At 35.5% G+C, this 24036-nt stretch overlaps 1 protein-coding gene across 1 annotated transcript in view; it reads left to right on the top strand.

Annotated features, from left to right (window-relative positions):
* Positions 1 to 24036, top strand: part of ACTR2 (actin related protein 2) — a 36374-nt gene that overhangs the window by 3962 nt on the left and 8376 nt on the right. The window contains exons 2-7 of the mRNA XM_004435616.3: positions 4022 to 4132; positions 9630 to 9845; positions 13663 to 13735; positions 17135 to 17271; positions 19343 to 19492; positions 21959 to 22104. Of these exons, the coding sequence (XP_004435673.1) occupies positions 4022 to 4132; positions 9630 to 9845; positions 13663 to 13735; positions 17135 to 17271; positions 19343 to 19492; positions 21959 to 22104 (833 nt within the window). The remainder of the gene's footprint in view (positions 1 to 4021; positions 4133 to 9629; positions 9846 to 13662; positions 13736 to 17134; positions 17272 to 19342; positions 19493 to 21958; positions 22105 to 24036) is intronic.

Raw genomic sequence — 24036 nt, 5'->3', positions numbered from 1 at the left:
ACTCAAATAAGAATTTTAAGATATGAACTACCCATCTAAACGGTTGTAATCAGGAAACATTGAGTGATGTGGTTATTTGCGGATTTGCCGTGTTTCGTGTTTCCCAGTGTGTGTGGCTCAGAATGAGAGGGAGGTGTGTCAACCTTAGCTGCCTCCTCCCTGCACCGGGACTTGACTTATGCTCCATCCCAGGCTCTTCCTCCCACCTTCAACTTCTGTTATGATTTCTCACTAAAATCATGTTTACATTTAATATGCTGAAAATGACCCTTCCAAACTTGTAGCTTCTTTTTTTTTTTTTCAAACAACAATATTGTAGATTCTTTTTCAGTCATTCGTTCTATAATTTTCTTTAAGAACATTTATACTCACATAAATGAGCATTTTCAGCCTGGCAAATGGACACTTTTGACCTACCCAGTGTCCATATCTGTGCATTACTTTGAGGTCAACATAAGAATTTAATGTTCACGTAGTATTTACTTTCTGTATTTGGAATATATGCGTAAATTATGACTAATGCTGATATTAGGCTGGTGATCATGACAAATTTTATTTATGTAGGAATTTAGGTATGGTTGGGATAATAATTAGATTCTCTCCCCTTCCATATCATTTCAGCTCATATCAGGTGAGCTAGATTTTGACTTAAGGACAAAAGAGAGTTTATGATTTAGAAGAGAAGAGTGTGAGAGGTTTTTTTTTTTGTTTTTTTTTTAGTTTGAATCTACTAGAAAATACTAGGTATTATACTTTTCCTCTGTGGTAATTGTCCAACTCCTTCTGGGTCCCATTGATAAATTATTTAAGAAGACATCTTGGAAAAATGGACTAGTGCTTCTGAAATTCTGTTTATTTTAACACTCTTTTAGGGTGGGAAGTATATTGTATTCTTACCAACCACTATTCAAATGGAGAGGTAGGCATGAGCAAGCAGGTTGTCTGTTGCATATGCCATCATATCATACTAACTTTTGCCTTGAAAGATAATCCAATAAAAATTGTATTATAGTTTTAGAAGTGGGTAGCTATACCTGAAAAATGGCCTAGCCTTGGTGGCTCAAAGGTAAACTGAGCAAGACTGTGTTTTGTGGGTTTGGAAGAAAACATACCTGAGTAGTATGTTTTATGAAGGTTCTAAAATGTGAACATGAACTGAGATGATAGGAATTCAGTTGGGATTGGGAATATGAAACGTCCTAATTTCAGATAGATTTTTCATAAAAATAGCTTTAATCTGCTTAAGTCATGACTAACATTTTAAAAGCTCTATTTATAAGACTTGAAATTCTGGATGGCGGAATGTTCTATGCTATTTATAATTAAATGTGGTTCATCAACATCATTTCCAACAAAGTTGTTGTAGATATCTTTGAAATATAAAAATTTTATATTTTGGAAGGTTAGTCAAAAGTCAGTGAGTTTAACAAAAGAAAAAAATAAACAAATGGGATTTGATCAGACTAAAGAGCTTCTGCAAGGCAAAGGAAACTATGAAGAATACAAAAAGACAACCCACCAACTAGGAGAAAATATTTGCAAATCATATATCTGATAAGGGGTTAATCTTCAAAATGTATAAAGAACTCATACAACTCAACAACAAAAAAAACAAACAACCCAATCAAAAAATGGGTAGAGGATATGAACAGACACTTTTCCAAAGAAGATATACCAAAGAAGACACCAAAGAAGATATACGGTTGGCCAACAGGCACATGAAAAGATGTTCAACATCTCTGATCATCAGGGAAATGCGAATCAAAACTACGCGATATCGCCTTACACTTCTTAGAATGGCTATAATTACCAGGACAAAAAACAACAAATGTTGGAGAGGATGTGAAGAAAAAGGAACCCTCATACACTGTTGGTGGGAATGCAAACTGGTACAGCCACTATGGAAAACAGTATGGAGATTTCTCAAAAAACTAAAAATCGAAATACCATATGACCCAGCTATACCACTACTGGGTATTTATCCAAAGAACTTAAAATCAACAATTCAGAGAGATTTACACACCCCTATGTTCATTGCAGCATTATTCACATTAGCCAAGACGTGGAAGCAACCCAAGTGCCCATCAACTGATAAATGGATAAAGAAGATGTGGTGTATATATACAATGGAATTCTACTCAGCCGTAAAAAAAGACAGAATCGTCCCATTTGCAACAACATGGATGGAACTTGAGAGTATTATGTTAAGTGAGATAAGCCAGACAGAGAAAGACAAACACCATATGATTTCACTCATGTGGAAGATAAATACATGGACATCGAGAACAGATTAGTGGTTACCAGAGGGGAAGAGGGTTGTGGGGTGGGCATAAGGGGTCAACGGGCACATATATATAGTGACTGACAAATAATAACGTAAACTAAAATTTCGCAATGTTATAAACTATTATGACACCAATTTTTTAAAAAGTCAGTTTAACGCTTGTGCTAAGTTTTACCACCGTCAAACACAACAGTTCCTTGTACATAGTAGCTTTCTGTCAAGGGTTAGGTTAATAGTTTCTGTCCATCTTTGTGTTATTACTGTCATGCATTGCAGTCAGATACTGTTTTTCTCCTTAATTCTTCTAAGAGAATGTATGGTGCCTGGAGCCATGGAACAATAGAGTTTTTCTCAATATTTTAAACATATTCTTTATATTAATATAATCATAATATCATACTCTCAAATCAACAGCAAAACTTTTAATATTTATTGATCAGTTATTTAATATGCATTTACTACATGCCAGACACTGTTCCAGGCACTTGAGATTCATCAGTAGACACACAAATCCTTGCACAATGTGACTTCCATTGAATAAAGACTTTTAAGGGGGAGGGCAGATACTGTAATTACATTTCCTTTCTTGTATAGCTTCCTCCTCCCATCCTTGGATTTTTAATTGCCTTTTCCTTGGAATGTCTGCTCTTCAAAATAAGACTAAACAATCTATATTATTGGTATAAGAATTAAAAAACCCTTGGTTTTATTTTCAGTTTTACTGTAGTTGTTAAAGCTCTTAGCATATCAGTTTCTTATGCATAAAATGGAAGTATTATCAGAATCAGTGATATGCCCTCATTGGAGAAGTACACTATCTGAATATGAAATTATGTTTCCTGGTGTTAATGAATACATTTGTCTAAACATAAAAATGTAAATAGCCAAAAAAGCCTAATAAGTGTTTCTTTTAACATAGTGCTAGTCCACATGCCATTTGATTTTTCCCATTTTGGAAAACGAGGTTGATTAAGTGAATTGCCAGAGATGAGTGAAAGCCTGCTTTAGAATTGAAGCTTTAGTTCTGTTCATTTTCTGACATTTGTCTTTGTAAAAATACTTAGTGGGCCGGCCCCGTGGCTTAGCGGTTAAGTGCGCGCGCTCCGCTACTGGCGACCCAGGTTCGGATCCCGGGCGCGCACTGACGCACCGCTTCTCCGGCCATGCTGAGGCCGCGTCCCACATACAGCAACTAGAAAGATGTGCAGCTATGACATACAACTATCTACTGGGGCTTTGGGAAAAAAAGGAGGAGGATTGGCAATAGATGTTAGCTCAGAGCCGGTCTTCCTCAGCAAAAAGAGGAGGGTTAGCATGGATGTTAGCTCAGGGCAGATCTTCCTCACAAAAAAAAAACTTAGCATTCGTTGAGTGAATTTGTCCATTCTGCAGATACTTCTTGTGTGACCACTGTGTGCCAGGACCTATTCGAGGCATTGAGCTCCAGCGTGAGCTGCTCAGCTTTAGCTCCCTGCTCTCCTAAGGCTTGCTCTGTTGTGGGGGGACTTAGGCACTAAATAAACAGTTAACCAGTAAATAAACATGAACTCCAGTAGTAGTCAATGCCGTAAAGGAATTAAAAGGAGATATGATAGATTTGGTGACTACTTTGGGTAATTTGAAAGCGTCATAAGTTTAAAATATGGTATAAATGCAGAGTGGTATTTTTCAGGTACTGTTTTTAAATGGATATAGTAAATACTTTGACACTAACCCACTTTTACTATTCTCTTCCAGTTTGTGAAGTGTGGATATGCGGGATCTAACTTTCCAGAACACATCTTCCCAGCTTTGGTTGGAAGACCTATTATCAGATCAACCACCAAAGTGGGAAACATTGAAATCAAGGTAATATTTTATTTATTGATAAATGAGGATCAAAATCTGTGAAGTGTTCTTTGAATGAAGTAGTTTTAAAAATGATGCCATGAAAAGCAAAGGGGGAGGGCAGAATTTCTTATATTTTTAATTTATATCAACACCTGAAGAAAGGCACAAAAACTGAAGTTAATTTCATCTGACTTTAAATATGGCTTGATGCCATTACTCTCTGAATGGAGTAAAATACTTAAGATCTTTATATTGATGTGAATACTGTATTAGTGACTTCAAGTCCTATTACATAATATAATTTTTAAAAGAAATCAGCCTGGTATATTTATGTTTTTCAGTTCCATATATTTGTCATTATATGTTAGTGTCTCTTTGGAACCTTACACTTTTCCTTTTCATGTTCTCATAGCTTGATCCCCCTACTTTTTTATATGGCTAGTCAGGAAAACACAGGCTGTAAATCTTATTATTTCCTCCTTTCACTAATGTAATAACTGATTTCCGTAACGTGCAGGACAAAGCCGTACAAGTCTTGATTTGGGCTTGCATTGTTTGTCTTACTATAAGGAGAGAGGAGGGAAGGTTGTCATTGTATGCTCACTGTACTTAACATGAGAGACTCAGGGTTAAGGATGATAGATTTTTCTCCCACATCAAAGGGATTGGAAATCAAGTTGGCATTATGATATTTTAGAAGAAAAAAGAAATAGAATCAAAAGGACTGTGGTCACCAATTGACTTACATTCTTCAGGTGGCCTAGGGATCAGGTTTTACAAAATGTGGTAGAATTTAGGGGCTCTTTAACTGAATTATTTGTGAACAAGCTAGCATTGTTGGTCTTATCTGGACAGTCTTGGGCAAGACTTCAGTGAACTGTTAGATTAGGAGTCATTTGAAATATGTGAGTTAGAGTGTACCTCTTTAGGACATTTGTTTGAGATATCTAGGAAGGTGGTAATAGGTGGTAGAGATTTGCTACTTGGTAGCTCTCTGCTCTTGGGACTAGAAAATTTTTTAAAGACTTAAAATAGGGAATTATTCTGGCCTCTGTTTTGTTATGTTACAGATACTCAAATGGGACACTCGATATAAGAGTGTTTTCTTTTAGGGTCTTTTCTTTTGGGAAATTTACGAGATTCCTTATGCTCTTTTTGTGAACTCCTTTCATTCTGATTGAATTCAATCTTAAATGAACTTTGACTTAAAATTTAGCTAGTAATAGTGATAAGGATAAACTTTTTAAATGAAGTTGAAGTCATACTTTTTATTCAGTATCAGACTTTTAAAGAAGAATGGTTTTTTAATATACTTTATGGATAATAACATTTTTGATGTATTAAGATACATCACATACAGCCATTTTTATTTGCCAACATAGGCACAAATAATGACATATCTTTTCACTTCCACTTTCTTGCTTTTTAAGGCCAAGTGATAGAAACGAAACTAGTCAATATTCTAATAAGACATTTGCTTAAGAATTGCCCAATAGCATTTGCTTGTATGGTTTGTCATTCTGTGTTCTGTTGGCTCAGTTCTGTTCAATCTGGTCAATCTTTTAAGTCTTTCAAGTTAAATTGGTTTTCCAGTAGAAAACAGTAAAAGAGACCTGTGTCAAATTTAACTTGAGTACTAGAGCTTGGAAAAACAACCCTAAACTTACCCTCTACCTATTCAGCTACACCTTTTTGTTATCATTTATTTTCTTTGATTAAGGTTCTTAAATTCAGTAATGAATTAAAGAAATTTGACTTTTTGGAATTCCTATGCTTAGTCAAAAGAATTGACTTATACTTTTTGTGTCTTGTTAGCTAAAATGTGATGGTAGAATAAAAAAACTGGAAATTTAAATTGTTTAATGAGTTAATTTTCATTTAGGAGTAATAACTGTCCGTGTTAATTTGGCCCTAATTATTAACTCCGTAAAGTATAGTAGTACTGCATCTGACCTCAACCTAATTTGTCTTTATTGCTTGTATGTTTAAAAATTTCAGTGAGGATTTTATTTAGGCCTTTTCTGACTCTTACTTCTACCTTCTCTCTCTTCACCTTTCTTGACCTGTTGAAGTAGAATAACAAAAAGATGGTAAGTGAGGTTACACACATGCTCTCTGTTTGTTTTCCACTTTTGCTTGGTGGGACAGTAGTTGTTGTTTTGTGTCCCTTTAGTATTGGGGAGGGGGGTAATTCCATATTTTAATTTTAAATACTTTATTTTTAACCTTTTTCATTGCTTCAATTTGGTAGCAACTAATTAAGTCCTTTACTTTCGTGATTGCATACAATGGACCAAACTAGAACTAATTACTAACATAGTTTTGAATTGTTTTCCTTGTGTTTCTTGTAGATGAATGTTATAATTAAAATGGAGTGTGGTGTGCATAATATTAGAAACCAAGTGGCTTCATTTAGGATGTGTGTGATCCAGGAAATTGGGGTGAAGTTGTTACATTTGGATAAATCCGCTTTATTGACCAATGTTAAACTGAACATCGCCTATCATAGCTGTATCTGTATTTGCATCCAGTACAGTAACATATGTGTTTTTAATAAACTGAGTAAAATTTTAATGTGCAATGAACTGTAGATAGTAGAAGGGGAGGAAAAGAGAATGACTTGTTTCATATATCATCCTATTCATGAGCAGTTTTTATAACAGTATCTGAGGATAAATAAGAAAAAGCTGAAGTCTTGTAAGACTTTTCCATAAGCAATAGATTTTCCCCCTAAATAAGGACTATTGTGTGGTACCTTTTTCTTTTGAGCTAGAAGCTTACTGGGAGCATCCCAGACAAGTGACTCTTTTATTAAATATTTTTCTGCAGTAATCTGAATGCTTCTGTAGTAGGTATTTTCAACTTTGTTTGTTTTTAATGTTATTTGTTAGCTTTGACAAAGATGAATATCAGGCATTTCTAGTGATATATATTTTAACTTGTAACAGTAACTTTGTGGAGTTTTCTTTTGAATAAACAAAAGCATTTAAAAGTGAAAATTTCTGTATTTATTATAATAAAAGATTGTGCATTTGTGTTAAAATCCTGAGAAGATTAAGAAAAGAGTGTTCTTGTAGAGAACAGTGGAGGCTTAATTTAACAAATGTTTTTTATGGAATTTCCTTCTAGGGATTTAATTGTGGTTTTCAATTTGTTTTTGCTCTATTTTCCAATTTGAGGTGACATTGTTCAAAATGATTCTGAGCAAATATAGTCTACACTGCTTGCTTTTCATAAAATATAAATGCCTTTGAAACAGCATCTCAGACAGTTACTATAATTTTTCATTCTTTCAGATAATAGGTGATGGCTTAGGCTTGAGGTCCAGTGATGAGGTGGGTGGTAAAAATCTAAAGCCTGATCTCATTGCTTATAACTGGGTTCTGAGGTATGAGGGCAAGTTACATAAAGCTCTTAGCATTTTTGATTTTGGGAAGTTGAAATATTCTGGGGAAGATTATATGTTTTAGGATTCTTTAATTAAAATTTTAGATACAGATAAGTTTAGGTAACTTGAGCTATTCAAGAAATTTTGCACTAATCTAATAAGTTAATACTTGTTTTCTTCCATTTTAAATGTCCTCTTTGTTCATAGGGATGGTAAGATACTCAATGCCAGATGTTTCTTTCAGTTAATCCTTTATAGTGTGTATATCCTAGAAGTAGGTATGTGAGGCTTTTATTTTTAGTTGGCGTTGGGTTGCCATATGTAAGCCCCTATTCTTGCATGGAATAAAAAGTAAATATTCTGATGAAATCAGATCAGACTTATTCTAAATTTGTTGAAATATAGTTGTGAATGCATATTGATTGTATAAGCCATCTAATTATCTAATTTATTACCTTGTACAACACAAAGAAAGATATATGCTAGAGGAAAATAAGTAACAAAGTTGTGTATTAAATTGTATTTGTTAATGGCCAAAAGTAATATGTGTACTTACAGATATAGATTCCCCCGTAACATTTTATTAAGGAGTGTTTAGAATATACAGCAAAGTTGAAAGAATTTTACAGTGAACCCCATATACCCATCACCTAGATTTTGACATTAATATTTGTATCCCATATCCATCTATCCATCCATCAGTCTATCTTGTTTTTTGATGTATTTCAAAGTATCAGTGTACTTCTCCCTAAATAATTCAACATATGCATGTTATTAGAGTTCACAGATACAGACTTTGTTTTGCATTATGATATCAGATGATTCTAAAAAAGTTAATATTTAAGCAATTTGAGTATTAAGTTATGGTAAATTAACTTTATAAGAAATTAGTTGCAACAGAGAAGTTTCAGTGAACATTTCTAGCATCTGCTTTAACTTTGTTTTCCCTTTTTGTTGTTGCTTTCAGTGGATTTTCCAGAAATCTGTTGTCGTGTTTTGTTTTTTTTTTTAATAGAGTTGTCACCCTGGTTTTACCTCTGATCTTTTTTTAAATTATTTTTAAAAGTTTTAAATTTATATATATTTAAACCTCTGTTTTAAGACATCTTATGTTAATTTTGCTGTTTCGTTTCATTTCACTATGTTTTAAACTTAAGGTATTGTAGCAAATAGTAGCTATTTCTGATTTTAGTTTTTTTTTAATTTATCAGTTCATGTAGAAATTAGGGTTATTTAATATCTTGACTAGCTGATTTCTAAAATAAGTTTAAGTTCTTGGACATCGTTAGCTTTATTATACATAAAAAATTTTCAAATGTGGGTCATCTTAAGTATGCTCTCATTGGAGACAAGACTTGTGAGTATTCTGCTTCATGTGTGATAGTGTAGTTTTCTAGTATTACACTTTAAGATTGAAAATGTTGCTCACGAGATAATTTTAAAGAATTGTTTCCCTGTGTTTTAATTTTTTGTATCTCTACAAATTCTCATTCATCTTGGTGAGGCATATGTAGAAACTTAATTTCAGTTCTAATTCAGGCATATGTAAGTAGAAGTTTGTGAAATTTACAAATTATTTGGTGCGTGTCTGCATTATTATAGTGTAATAAAGAATCATTTTTTGCTTCTTTCATTATGCTTTATAGAACTTACACTTATCATTTTGATATTTAATACAAAGATGTGCTGCATGCATTTAGCATTTTTCTACACGTTTTTTTTTTTCCCTGATGTGCTATTTCACATATCACAGGCCTTATTTTTTGAACATTTGAGCAAAAGAAACAGATGAAACCTCATACAAAACCCTCCAAAATATGAAAATGTGGGGTTTATTTGTGCTAATACTCTTCTTTTGGAAACATATGTATTAAAGGTAAGGTCAATTTATTGATTTAAACCGTGTTATGCATAAAAATTTATATTCATGATTAAACTTTGCAGGGCATTGTTCTTGAAAGAAAAGACTTTTTTAACTTGTAGAATGAAGAACTTTATCTGAAAGTGCCAGAAAGATTAAGATTAATTATTCCCAAGTTTTCCGAAATATCATAGGAGTATGATTTTCTGAAGGTATTTTATGTAAAAATGTGACTGGTCTAAAGCTTTGATATTATGATTTTCTAGGATCTTATGGTTGGTGATGAGGCAAGTGAATTACGCTCAATGTTAGAAGTTAACTACCCTATGGAAAATGGCATAGTACGAAATTGGGATGACATGAAACACCTGTGGGACTATACATTTGGACCAGAGAAACTTAACATAGATACCAGAAATTGTAAAATCTTACTCACAGAACCTCCTATGAACCCAACCAAAAACAGAGAGAAGATTGTAGAGGTAAGTTTTTAGATGGGGTGTGCATATATGTGTTCTGTGATGTGATGTTAAAGCAAATATTCTTTCTTTATCTTACTGTTGTTGTTAAGGATAAAAGGAATAAAAATAACTGTTGTTCTCCCCCAGATCCTATTTATTGAGCACCTAACTATATGCTAGTCATTATTTCTAAGTAGGATATATCAGTAAACAGAACAAAATCCTGCTGTCATGGAGCTTACATTCTAGCAGGGAAAAACAGACCAAAAAAGAGAAAAAATGAGTTAATTGAATGGTTTGTTAGACGATAATAGATGCTAAATGAAAGAGGAAAAAAAATAGGAAGTTAAGGGGGATGTGGCATGGGGGAGCTTGCATTTGTACATAGGGTGTGGTAGAAGACCTCTGTGAGAAGGTGATGTTTAAACAAAGACAGAATAAGGGAGTTAGCCAGGATGTACAGGGGAAGAGCTTTCCAGACAAAGGGAGTAGCCAGTGTAAAGGTGTTAAAATGAGAACAAGCCTGGCATGTTAGAGAGTCAGCAAGGAAGCCAGTGTAGGAGAACAACAGGAGATGGGTCAGAAAAGTAATGGGGCCAGATCATCTAGGGCCTTGTAAGCTCTCATAGGGAATTAGACTCTATGAAACATTTTTTTTTTTTCGTGAGGAAGATCAGCCCTGAGCTAACGTCCGTGCCAGTCCTCCTCTTTTTGCTGAGGTAGACTGGCCCTGAGCTAACATCTGTGCCCATCTTCCTCTGCTTTATGTGGGACACCGCCACAGCATGGTCTGACAAGCGGCGCGTCAGTGCACGCCGGGGATCCGAACCCAGGCTGCCAGCAGCAGAGTGCGCGCACTTAACTGCTACGCCACAGGGCCGGCTGGGAATTAGACTCTTATTCCGAGTGAAATGAAGGGCTGTTACGGGGAAGGGATGGGCTCAGATTTAGGTTTCTGTAGCTGCTGTGTTGAGAATAGACCATAAGGAGGCAAGGGTAGAAGAGAGAGCAGTTTTGAGTCTTTTTCAATTATCTAGGCAAAAGATAATGATTAGGTTTAGGGGTAATAGCAGTGGGAGTAATGAGAAGTGGCCAGTTGTGGATCTGTTTTGAAGATAGGGCCAAAGAATTTTCTCATGCATTAGATGTGGGTAATAGAGTGAGGAGCTGGGGATGACTCCAGAGGTTTTGCTTGAGCAACTGGAGGATGGGGTTACTGAGGTGGGGAAAGACTAGGATAAATAGAATAGGATTTGGGGGGAATGGATCACGAGTTCAGTTTTGGACATGTCAAGTTTCAGGTCCTCATTAGACATCTAAGGAGAAATGTCAAGTAGAGAGTTATGAATATATAAGATCAAGTTCAGGAGAAAAGTCTGGGGCTGGAGATATAAAATTGGGAGTCATCAGGATACAGATAATATGGTTCACCAAAGAAGCGAGAGTAGACAGTGGATGAGAAGGCTAAGGACCAGGGAGATAGGAGGGATTAGCAAAAGGAGATTGAAAAGGCTAATAAAGTGTAAGCAGTTACAGAGCAAGAAATCTACATCCTTAATAGTTTAGATGAGTAACTTTTCAAGGTTGTCTTTCCTTTTGTTATATATGAGGTAGAAACTTTTAATAACTTTTTGTATTTTAGTAACTTTCCAGTTACTACTTAATATACATATTTTGTTTTACTCTGTGTTTAGATGTTGATGGAAGTTTTCGAAGGGGTTTAGAAGAGTTGTTAGACAATATTTTAAAAGTCCAGATTAAAACTTAATTTTTGTATAAGGGGTTTTAAAAATTTGAGATTATGGTTTTAGTTAAAGAATCCATATCACCCTTTTTGGTTCATATTTTAATACTTTTTTTTCCTCATAGCCACCCCTAAACCTGTGAAAGATGGGCTTTATTGTATTAGTTCATATTTTAATTGCATTTTACGCCTTATAAATTATTTACAACAACTAATAATTTGTGATGGTAAGTAGTCATTTGTAATTGCTATTTATTTTTAGCAACGCATTACAAAATCAGAGTGCAGAGATATCTGCATTAAACCAAGAGGTTCCTACACACGGAAACGTATCAGAAAGAAACATGTCGTCAGACTGAAAACCATGTTTTCTTTCAGATAAAAAGCTAAGGAGATGACATTATACCTGGATGCCTTTTCCACTGACTAGCTATTAAACTAGGATGGGTATTTTTTTTTTTTTAGTCTGCAAAAATGACAAGAATTGGTCTCACTGTGCAAAAAGGTCTTACCTTATTTTAATACTCTTACTTATGAGTGCAAATTTGGCAATGACTGCTAATGCGCTTCTTTAATCTCATCCAGAAAGTTGTTTTAGTACTACAAATGCTTTTTGTGTGTGTGTGTGTGTGTGTGTGAGGAAGATCGGTCCTGAGCTAACATCTGCCAATCCTCCTCTTTTTTTGCTGAGGAAGACTGGCCCTGGGCTAACATCCATGCCCATCTTCCTCTATTTTGTATGGGACGCCACCACAGCATGGCTTGCCAAGCAGTGCGTTGGTGCGCGCCTGGGATCCAAACCGGTGAACCCCAGGCCGCCACAGCAGAGCGCGCGCACTTAACCGCTTGCGCCACTGGGCCGGCCCCTACAAATACTTTTTAATGATCTTATAAGTAAAAACAGTTCTAACAGACTTTGAAGTTGGTAAATGCAAATATAGCCTCACTCTTCCATTTTCATCTCTGTGGAGGGGGAATAAAGGATGATGGAACAGAATTCTAGTTAGAATACCTAGATGCTTAATTAGTGAGTGTGTGTTTCAGAGGTGTAAAATTTAAATTCTGTGCAATTCTCATTGTGGTCAGTTGTAAAATTGTTAAACATCTAGATTTTCAGAGTGGTAGTCAGCTCTGCCAGTCAAGGAGTGCTCACTGTAGAAGACAGAAGAAGTGTTGCAGGATGTTCCCAGCCAACCTGGACAGCAGAGAATGAGCATGGTTGTGACCAGAGAGGGCACAAGGAGACTCCTCCTCCCTCCAGTGTAGTTCAGCTGAGAGTAGAGTGGCAGCTGGGGCTCAAGTAGGGAGGCTGGGCTCAGCAGCTGGGCAGTTTCTATATCTGCCAACAATCAGGAATTAACTGCGTTTATTTTTGTCTTCCTGCCCTAACATTTTACTACTACTTTTTTTTTTCTTTTAACTGCTGGAAGTAGAGCCACAGTCTTGGCCTAGGTTGAGGGAGAGGGATGGGAGGGTCAGCAGTTAAGCAATTTCTATAGTTTGTCTTTGAATTAAAAGTTATTTCCCTTAAGGCTAATCAATTATAAGAAAGTCTTGTTCAGGGCCAGCCCCTGTGGCCTAGTGGTTAAGTTCAGTGCACTCCGCTTCAGCAGCCCAGGTTTGGTTCCCAGGCACGGACTACAGCACTCTTCTATCAGTGGCCATGCTGTGCCTGTGGCTCACGTACAGAATAGAGAAAGATTGGCAACAGATGTTAGCTCAGGGCGAATCTTCCTCAGCAAAAAACAAAACAAAAAAGAAAAGAAAAAGAAAAAGAAAGGCTTGTTCAAATGCAGAAAGCTCTTTCACTCTAATTAGCCATTAACTAAAATACTCAGAACTCTTTGCTTTGTAGCACTAATGAAATGCTTAAGGACTCAGTATGTATCCAAAAATCTGTCCCCAAAATTGGAGGTCTGTGACAGCAGGACTTAATAGAGGCAAGAAGAGCTGAAGAGACTGGTGAACTCTTTTAGGTCCCTTTGTTTCTGTTTTGGGCAACTAATCCACTCTGTGACCATCAAAAAAGCATATAAATATTTGTTATATAAATTCTAAATACCAATATATTTTTCTTTCCTTTTGCATTTTCAGGTAATGTTTGAAACTTATCAGTTTTCTGGTGTATATGTAGCCATCCAGGCAGTTCTGACTTTGTATGCTCAAGGTAGGTGAAGCTTGACTTTCAGAATAATCAATTTAGCAGACATTTGTTAAGTACATTTTATGTCAAAGGAATTTGACTTTTCAATAAGTTGTAAATCCCAGAAAAGCACAGTATTTATGTATATATGCAAATATTTTCAAATATTTATTGAAATATTTTCACAATTTGTAATATTTATCAAATAAAAATATACATTTTTATTTCTTTTATTAAACAGTGAATGATTTAAGGTAAACAGACTTCTCAATTTTTTTAAAGTGGGAGGTTCCCTATTTTAGGCTGTTTTAGAGTAAAAATTTTTTATGCAGTAGAGAATGAACACAGAATTTGTCCTCAGAATTGGCAGTGTTAAAAAACAATAACAGAGATTCCAAAAGGGGTAGTTTAAAATCCTACTTGTCAAATACGTAATAAATTAACTACGAAGGAGAAGGTAGACATTTGGGAATGCCTTCCTAGTTTTTGAGGTGGATTTAATGGAGGGGACTACTATGTTTTCTTGGTGCTGCCATTAGCAGCTGCCTCCCTGTATAAAATATTGGCCATGTCGGGAGAGCTCTTTCTATTCGGATGGTCTTTTTGGGGACTTATGGGGGTGTCAGATATGTGCCACAGAGTGTTAGGCACTTGAAATGTAAAGATGCCTTCAAGGAACTTAGAGTCTAGTGGGTAAAGGTATAGAAAAGATCATTTTCATTCAGCATGTCAGAGAAGCTTTCTGAAAGAGGTGACACTGGCGCTAAGCCTCAAGCCTTAGGACTCAGTACTTAGTACTCAAGCAGCATGTATGACAGAGTACTTATAAAACAAGCTTTAATATTATGTGATCCATCTGATTCTACACACGGAGTAGTAAAAATCACCTTGTAAAAATGCATATTGGGTTTTTAAACTGTCGTTAGTACTACATATAGATACATAGCAAATACTTACTTGGGGGAATTCAATTTTTAAAGAAACTCTATTCATTCACCAAGTGTTGCATGTGCCTTGCACTCTGTTTGCGCAGAGGATATGGAGGAGAGTAAGCTAGACATGGTCTCTTTGCTCTTAAGGCGATTACAGTCCAGCTACGAGTAATTTCTCCTTTGAAGAAGGAATCAAAAATCACTTGTTAATTTACAGAGAGTACTTATCTGGTTCTAGATAATTTTATTTCATTTAAAAAAAAAATAAATTTCAGAAATTATTTTAGAAAACGCTTTGAATGGGCCGGCCCTGTGGCTTGGTGGTTAAGTGCGCGCGCTGCGATGCTGGTGGCCCGGGTTCGGATCCCGGGTGCGCATCGAGGCACCACTTCTCCATTCATCCTGAGGCCGAGTCCCACATACAGCAACTAGAAGGATGTGCAGCTACGACACACAACTATCCAATGGGGCTTTGGGGGGAAAAAATAAAAATAAATAAAATCTTAAAAAAAAAAAAAAGAAAATACTTTGAAAAAAATAGATATTAAGAACTTTGAATCTAAGCTTTGAAAGTGGTGGTAATAGTTCTAGTTATGGGGTGAGGATGGGACAGTTCTGCTGAAATGAATTTTTGTTTGAATTGTATTTGAATAAAATTGACCTGAACAGATTTTTCTAGCAATATTCATAAATTTATTTTCATCCAATGAGAAGATATCCTCTCTTAATTTCTGATATTTAACTATTTTTATTTAACTGTCGAATCCTTAATTTTGAGAAATGACAGTCTAATGTTAATCAAAAGAACTCTAGGGGCCAGTGCTGTGGCCTAATGGTTAAGTTCAGCGCACTCCACTTCTGTGGCCTGGCTTTGGTTCCCGGGCACAGACCTACACCACTCTGGTGGCAATGCTGTGGTGGTGACCTACATACAAAATAGAGGAAGACAAAAAAAGAACTCTAACCCATAGTGAAATTCTCCTTCTAAACAAGGTGGCTAGTGCTACCAGTTAAACAAAAAAAAAAAGTAGGAAGAAGCATTCAGAGCCATGGAAGGTTTTTTGAATAAGAGAAGTGACATCGTGAGTTAGGCAGGTGTGCTTGGGTGCATGTTACAGACAGGTTTGAGGGGATTAGCTGCAATTAAAGGAATCTGGGCTGAAGGTTAGAGTGGTCATGGAAGGTGTAAATGAAAAGGTAAGAACTAGATTGAGCCTTAAAGAATCCATAGGAATTGAAGTGGAAAGAATGGATAATCCAGTGACAAAAGGATGTGGCACTGAAAATGGGTCAGATGGGTACAGGGTAACCTGGTGGGAGAGGCAGAAAATAAGGTGAGGTTGGATGAGAAGGAAGATCTGTTTGGAAAACAAAATGTAAATCCCTGCTTTAGTTGCTATTACTGGGAGTATTTTTGAATTAATGATGTTGTGGATTTCTCTTTTTTTTGCAATGGAAAGTCTCCTGTTTAAAAGAATGCAACATTACAAGGCAGTATATGATTTTTATGACACTTACAACATGAATCAAGAAAAGACAAATTATATCAGCCTCAAAAGGAGGTGGTTTGAATAAATGTATTTAAAGACAAATCATTACAATTAGATGCTATAATGCATGCAAGTTTGTATTAATAAGAAAGAGAGGGAGAGAGCCTGTTCAGGGATGGGAAAACAATAAAATAATGCTTAAGCAAGTTATAGGTAATGCATATTCTGGTTAAAATTTTTTTTGGTTAAAAACATTCTATTAGAAAAAGGTTATTTTTCCCCCCCGAGTTAACGCTGGTGCAAAAGGTGAAACACTAACTTTTGCAGCCATTTATACTTTTAAATAGCACGTATGGGAAACAAGGCAGCTTCCTTGCTGTTCTTTTATTATAAGGTTTAACTGACATTGTCTGTCTGGTTTCTGGTGAATAAAATTGAGGTGATCCTTTGGCTAGCCAAGATTAATTGTTCTCAGATTTCTAGCTATGTAGTATCAACAGGAGTTTTTCCAAAACAACACAGTTTGAATATACTGTAGGACAAAAATAATGATAAAGAACTAGATTATTTCCACATTATCAATTTGTGTCCTATTTAACTTTCACAATGGTTTTCATAAAAGTTATCTGTGATGTTTTAGAAAATTTCACTTCAGGGGAATTCAGGGATCATGATTAAGTTGGAAAGAAAAAAGAATTGTACTGAGCTTTAAGAACACGTTGTGCTCTTCAGTCCTAGGTCTCAAGGTCTGTTTCTTCCCTTCTCCTGAGGTAGCACGTGATTAGACTAAGAGTCTCACGAGAGACATGTGAGAACACACTGACTTTAGTGTCTGTGTATCAGAAACAAACATCAAAATAAGCAAATAATAAAGAAATACTGGCTTCTAGACCATTCCAATTGGTGAAGTTTCTAGTTTGGCTTCTATCCTATTTGAAATTTGCTGGCTTTGATTTTTCTGTTTTGGCTTTTTATTTAAAACCTCATGATTCTTAACACAGGTTTATTGACTGGAGTAGTAGTGGACTCTGGAGATGGTGTAACTCACATTTGCCCAGTATATGAAGGCTTTTCTCTCCCTCACCTTACCAGGAGACTGGATATTGCTGGGAGGGATATTACCAGATATCTTATCAAGGTAAGCAAAAGAAAATAGCATAGAAATTAGATTTTGTAGTTTGTGTTTACGGACTTAACACAAAATCGAACATATCATTTCAGGATTCTAGCATCTCTTCTGCACCACTAGAGAAATGGCCCAATTACCCGATTATTTGTATAAAAATCCATGTGAGGTTTATATACATGATCTCTGAAATACTAGTGAAAATACATTATTTCATTATATAATGATATTTTCTATTACTGAGGAAATGGTAGAGCAGTATTTCAAAGGTGAAAGAGACCCTAAAACTTGCGTGAATAACTTAGGTTCCCTTTTCTGCCGTAAAACCTTTCTTTGAACAGGTATACATTAAAGCCATACTCTTGGTTGGCTTGTCTTTTCTTGTCCTTCCCCACCAAATACAGTGATAGCAAATTATTGATATGTGATTAAATACAAGGCCCAGATGTGCCAGACTTTAATATTTAGTAGTTTTCATGGAATATATCCAATTTTTAGTGTTTACTATTTTAAAGTTTACTTCTGACTGTAATTAGTTAGAATTCTCTTTAAAAACATTGCTGGACAAAGTATGTAAGGCCACTGTTTGGAGGCATGTGTATTTTTTTAATGTTTAAAAAAAAGGTTTAGATGGGCCAGCCCCATGGCCTAGTGGTTAAGTTCAGTGTACCCTGCTTCGGAGGCCCGGGTTTTGTTCCCAGGCGTGGGCCTACACCACTCGTTGGCAGCCATGCTGTGGCAGTGACCCCCATACAAAAATAGAGGAAGATTGGCAATAGATGTTAGCTCAGGGCAAATCTTCCTCAGCAAAAAAAAAAAAAAAAAGGTTTTGAGTATTGTCTATACTAGAATTCTAAATTCTAATTCTAATTCTAAAATTAGTATATCCTCTCCAGGTCAGTGGCTCTCAACCAGGGACCGTGCTGCCCCCCCAGGGACATTTTGCAATGTCTGGAGACATTTTTTGGTTATTACAACTGTGTAGGAATGCTACTAAACATCCTGTAGTGAACAGGGCACACACAAACAATTATAAAGTCCAAAATTTATTGGTGCTGCTATTGGGAAAGTCTGTGATGTCTGTGCAACAAATTGGGTGGCATTGTCTTCATCTTGACGTTGGGTTCCTTTAGTCTCATTTAGAGTGATAATGATATTAAGTTAGAATTATAATAGTCTCAATTCTAGGCTAAAATTCTGTCTGAGGATAACTCAAAGGAGTTTCCAAGGGTTTTCTTTTGAAAATAAACACAAAGAGGATTTATTTTTTTACAGTTTTTATATGAAAAGTCCAGTTGTGTTTATGATGTATATTATGTTTTTTTTTTCCTCATGTCAGCAGGTTGAATTCTCTTATTAATTTGTTTAACAAGTGCTGTTGCCCCCATATATGTGTCAGACATAATACGAGAAGCTAGGGATAAAACTTTCTAAGACCTAGAGGTGTTTCATGAATATGGCATTGAGCAAATTGCAGATTATAAGAGTTCAGTACTGAAATAGTAATTATTTATTAATAGATTTTTGATTGTTTATCAAGACTATGTAAACATTAGTACTCAAACAGTACTTTTTAAAAATTAGCTTGTTTTTTTACCTCATTTTACCCATTTATTATTATTATTATTATTTTTTTTTTTTTAAAGATTTTATTTATTTTATTTTTTTCCCCCCAAAGCCCCAGTAGATAGTTGTATATCATAGCTGCACATCCTTCTAGTTGCTGTATGTGGGACTCGGCCTCAGGATGGACGGAGAAGTGGTGCCTCGATGCGCACCCGGGATCCGAACCCGGGCCACCAGCATTGCAGCGCGCGCACTTAACCACCAAGCCACAGGGCCGGCCTTACCCATTTATTATTGATGAACTGTTAATTCTGTTACTCTCTGTGAAGCTGAAATATGAGTCCTTCCGTGGCCAGTAACATTCCTGTTTCTGAAGTGTGCAGTAAGAGCTGAGGACCACTGTCTATTGCACTTGTTATTGACGTGACATATTTAGTGAGCAATAATAGCTTTTGCAGAGTTGAATGTTGAACTCATTCAGATTAATTGTGAATTTACTGCTATTTTTTTGTACCAGCTGCTTCTGTTGCGAGGATACGCTTTCAACCATTCTGCTGATTTTGAAACGGTTCGCATGATTAAAGAAAAATTGTGTTATGTGGGGTATAATATTGAGCAAGAACAGAAACTGGCCTTAGAAACCACAGTATTAGTTGAATCTTACACAGTAAGTATTTCCAGTGTATAATATATATGTGGTTTTAAAATGGACAACCATGATTATTGGTGTGTGTTTAAGGAGGTTTTCTTGGAATCCAGTATTTTTGTTTTGAGTTGTTGTAATATGTATATGTGTGACCTTTAATGTCTTTCTGCATTAAGATTCTATGATTTAATTATTTTAGGACACCATATAATGTAAAATAAAGCAAGAATCATAAGTTGTTTTTCTACCTTAGGATATAATCAGATATGAGATGTTATTTTGAGATTCTAATATCTGGAATAGCATTTTTCAACATGTATTTTACAGAATAATACTTCCTGAGATATTAATAGGTACTTCACAAAAATTAAAATGGGGGTTGCATTGTCAAATAAGTTTGGGAGAGAGTTGGATTTACTTTACTACAGGACTTCTCAGAGCCTTTGATATGCTAACATGTGCGTGTCTGTGAGAATATAGTGTAGCTGTTTCTCAACCTTATTAGACTATAGGACTCTTCAGCCTTTTGTGGGACCGGTTTTCTAAGAAACATGCTTGGGGAAGTAGTCATCCTAGAGTATTGCTTTAATAATTCAGTAGGTGGCAGTCTTTTCCTGACTTAGTATTTTCTTAATGGGATGTTCAGAACAAATGTTAACTTGAAATTGTAACTAGTGAGACTTAGAATCTAGTTATAGCTTACACCAAGGGGGTTGATCCTACCTGAATTTTTAATGTATTGCTATCTTGTTTATTATATTCATCTGGGCATAAAGTACTTCCATATCTCATCTTCAGTCTAGTTATTGCTAAAATGAAATCAAGTAATAGGCAGTAAAAGCAAGTATTCTTAAACCATTTGATTCATGTAAGCTCTACGTATCACAAATATGTACAAAACAGTCATTTAAAAAATATTATAAATTTTTATAAATTATATGTTTTATTTTTAAAAGATACTGATCCAAATAGTCAGTAAGTCAGTACGTTGCAACTTAATGATCTCCAGATTTGCCCTGGGGATTCTTTCCTAAAGCCTTCTTGACAGTTCCTCTAGATTTATAGTTTTTCATCTACCTGACTTGTGTGGAAGAAAGTGGTGTGAAGCAAAGGATGAGGGAGCTATAAATGTAAGGCACATTTTATTTATTTCTTCCCTCCTTTCTCAAAGAATTTGAGGTATGTTACAATAATATATACAACAAATAAGCAACAGTGAACTGATGAGTAAGTGAGAAGGGATAAGGGCGGACAAATAAAGGATAGAATAAGATCTGGTGCGAAGAAATGAGAACCATAGAGTTTTAACAGCTTCTAGAGGTAGGTAGTTCCTAGGGTGGGTGGCCCTGCACTCCTAGACTGGCCAGCAGCAGAGCATTGAGAGAAGCCACACCATCCAAGAGGCTGGAAGTGCAAAGTAAAGAGCTTTTGCTAATAGTGGTCTGCCAGGTGAGGTTTTTCTGGATATCTCCAGTGATTTCATGTGGTTTTTAAACTCACCTGATGGTTTTATTTTTTTAAGGTAAATGTTTGTATCAGTATCTTTTTTTAGAAATTTGGTACAATTTATAAAAAGATAATTCTAGTGTTCTTGAAAAATGTGATTGCTTTGCACATATCTGTAAGGAATCACAGCAAACATGGAGTAGATGTTTAAACTTGCTTTGGGGTACTTCGTCGTATTAGAAAGTCAATTTTGGAATCTAAATATAATTATTGTAAATTTATCATTGCTCATTTAATTAAATATAAACATGATGTGACTTAAAGAGTTTTCTCTACAAGGTTATGTAACGATATCTGACCTGTTATTTAGATTTTATTTGCTTAAATTAAAATTATATTTATCCGTTATCATTTAAAATTTAATAGGAACTGGTAAATAGGAGACAACAGAATTGCCTGGTAAAGTAGTCTAGATCAATGATCCTTAAACTTTCTTGATCATAGAACATTTTTCAAATTAAATGATTTGACAGAAGTTTCACAGATGGTGTAAAGTGTTTTTGATGGCAAAATAGCAAAGTTTCACAGAGTAATTATTTAATGAAAGAAATTATTTAAAATTTTTAATTGAATGTGTCTGTGCTACATGGTAAAAATATCCATAAAATCACAAATGTATTAAAATAATAAGAGAAGCAGCATTGATACCAGTAATAATCCAAATGCCTTAGTTGATCAATGCTGCCCGTTTATGGTTTGCTGCACTCACCGGTGGACCATCATGCACTCATGCGTTGATGATTTCTCCAAGAAATTCTGATATTTGGCCGCAGAGAAATAGAACAGAGCATGATAATAAAATTAATTATCAAAATGTATTTTTTTCCCCTTTTCAAAAATGTATTTTAGGAGAAATATGTTGCCGATAATGCTTTTGGTTATAGAACAGATGTGTTTAAAAGTACTAACTAGTTTTCTAGAGAACACTGGGAAATTTTTTAATCTTTTGCTGACTAATACCTGGTTATTCTTGGTTTCTAGCTCCCAGATGGCCGCATTATCAAAGTTGGGGGAGAGAGATTTGAAGCACCAGAAGCTTTATTTCAGCCTCACTTGATCAATGTTGAGGGAGTCGGTGTTGCTGAATTGCTTTTTAACACAATCCAGGCGGCTGACATTGATACCAGGTACATTAGAAATGGTGGTTTCCAATTATTTATCAGAAATAGATGGAATATAAATAGTTAGAATGACCATATTGTCTGTTTTCTCTCTCATGTTTTTGAATAGATAAGGCAGAATAATTTTTTGATAGGGTAGCACTGGATGTTGGACAATATATCATTGTGTGTCAGAAGCCACTTCAAATTTTTTATTTTCAAGTAGTTTAAAACTTGAAAGTTGCAAGAATAATACAGAAAACTCGTGTATACTCTTGATCCAGTTTCCCATTTTACTAATTTTAACGTTCTGCATGTTTGCTTTATCATCCTCTTTTTTTTCTTGAGCCATTTGAGAGTAGATTGAATGAATAAATGCTCTTTACTCCTTAATACTCTGTATTTCCTAAGAATGAAGGTATTCTCTTAGATAGCCACAGTGCAGTTGTCGAGTTCAGAAGATTGATTATTGATGTACTTTTATCTACCGTATTTCAGTTTCTTCCATAGTCCCAGAAATATCCTTTATACAGTTTTTCTTTTCTCTGGTAAAGGATCAAATCTAGGATCACACATTGTATTTAGTTGTCATGTCTCCTCATCGCCTCTTATTTGTTACAATTCCTCAGTCTTTCATGACATTGACGTCTTTGCAGAGTACAGGCCAATTATTTTAGAGAGTTTTTCTCAATTTGGGTTTGAATGTTTTCTCATGATTAGATTCAGGTTATGCGTTTTTGGCTATAATACTACATAAGTGATATGTCCTTCTCAGGGAATCACATCAGAGGTGGTGTCTGTTTGCTCCTTATTGGTGATGTTAGTGTTAAGCTATTAATGACGTTTCCTGTTTTCTCCACTGTTAGTTTTTCTATTTTTCCTTTCTTAATTTATAAGTAATTTGTAAGAAAATACCTTGGGACTATGTAAATCTCCTGTTCCTCATCAGATTCTGCCCCCCACCGCTTCTAGCATCTATTGATAATGCTTGCCTAAATCCATTTTCACTGTGATGGTTGCAAAAAAGTGGTTTCCAATTCATCATTCCTTCTATATTTATTGGCATTCGAGGATAAGGAAGTGCTTTTCCTTCTCCCTTTTTTTATTTGTTTATTATCAGTATGGACTCATGATTCTATTCAGTGGGTTGTCGTTTATTACTGTCTTTTTTTTTTTTTTTATTTTTCCCCCAAAGCCCCAGTAGATAGTTGTACTTCTACTAGATGCTTCTAGTTGCTGTATGTGGGACGCGGCCTCAGCATGGCTGGAGAAGCGGTGCGTCCGTGCGCGCCCGGGATCCAAACCTGGGCCGCTAGCAGCAGAGCGCGTGCACTTAACTGCTAAGTCACGGGGCCGGCCCAGTTACTGTCTTTATTTATTTTGATGTTCAGATTGTTTCTGATTGGGCCAACGAGAGCCCCTTCAAGCAGGCTCTGGTGTCCTTTGGCATGCCCCCATCTTTTCTTGAGCGTGTTGTATTTTGTGGCACAGGATATTTCCAGCTCCTCTTTAATTTTGTTTTTTGAATATTAACATTAACAGTGTAATCAAAACTATACAAGAAGTATACTTAGAAGTATTACTCTCCCCATCTCTTGTCTTCCCCCCTAGTCCTACTCCTCCTTGTAGGTAAATGGTCTCATTAGTTTCAGGCTTATTCTTTCTGTGTTTCTTATTTCCTTTTACACAAAAGGTAACATACTAGAAATACTCTTTTGCACTTTGTTTTTTTTCACTTAATATATCCTAAACAGTCCTATACCATTTCCTAGGGATTGTCCTTATTCTTTTTTCCAGTTGCGTAGTACTCCATTGTGTGTACATCTCATAGTTTGTTCAGTGAATCTTGGTTATTTAGGTAGATTCCAATATTTATGCTGATAAATAATGTTGCAGCTAATAACCTTGTGCACACTGTATTTTTGCATTTTGGGACATGTATAGTCTGAAAAAATTTCT

Source organism: Ceratotherium simum, chromosome 11, assembly GCF_057802395.1.
Source record: "Ceratotherium simum simum isolate JZ-2026a chromosome 11, ASM5780239v1, whole genome shotgun sequence".
NCBI classification, from domain to species: domain Eukaryota; kingdom Metazoa; phylum Chordata; class Mammalia; order Perissodactyla; family Rhinocerotidae; genus Ceratotherium; species Ceratotherium simum.
Note: the sequence above shows the minus strand (reverse complement) of the source record. Positions and strands in the feature narration are given on the sequence as shown.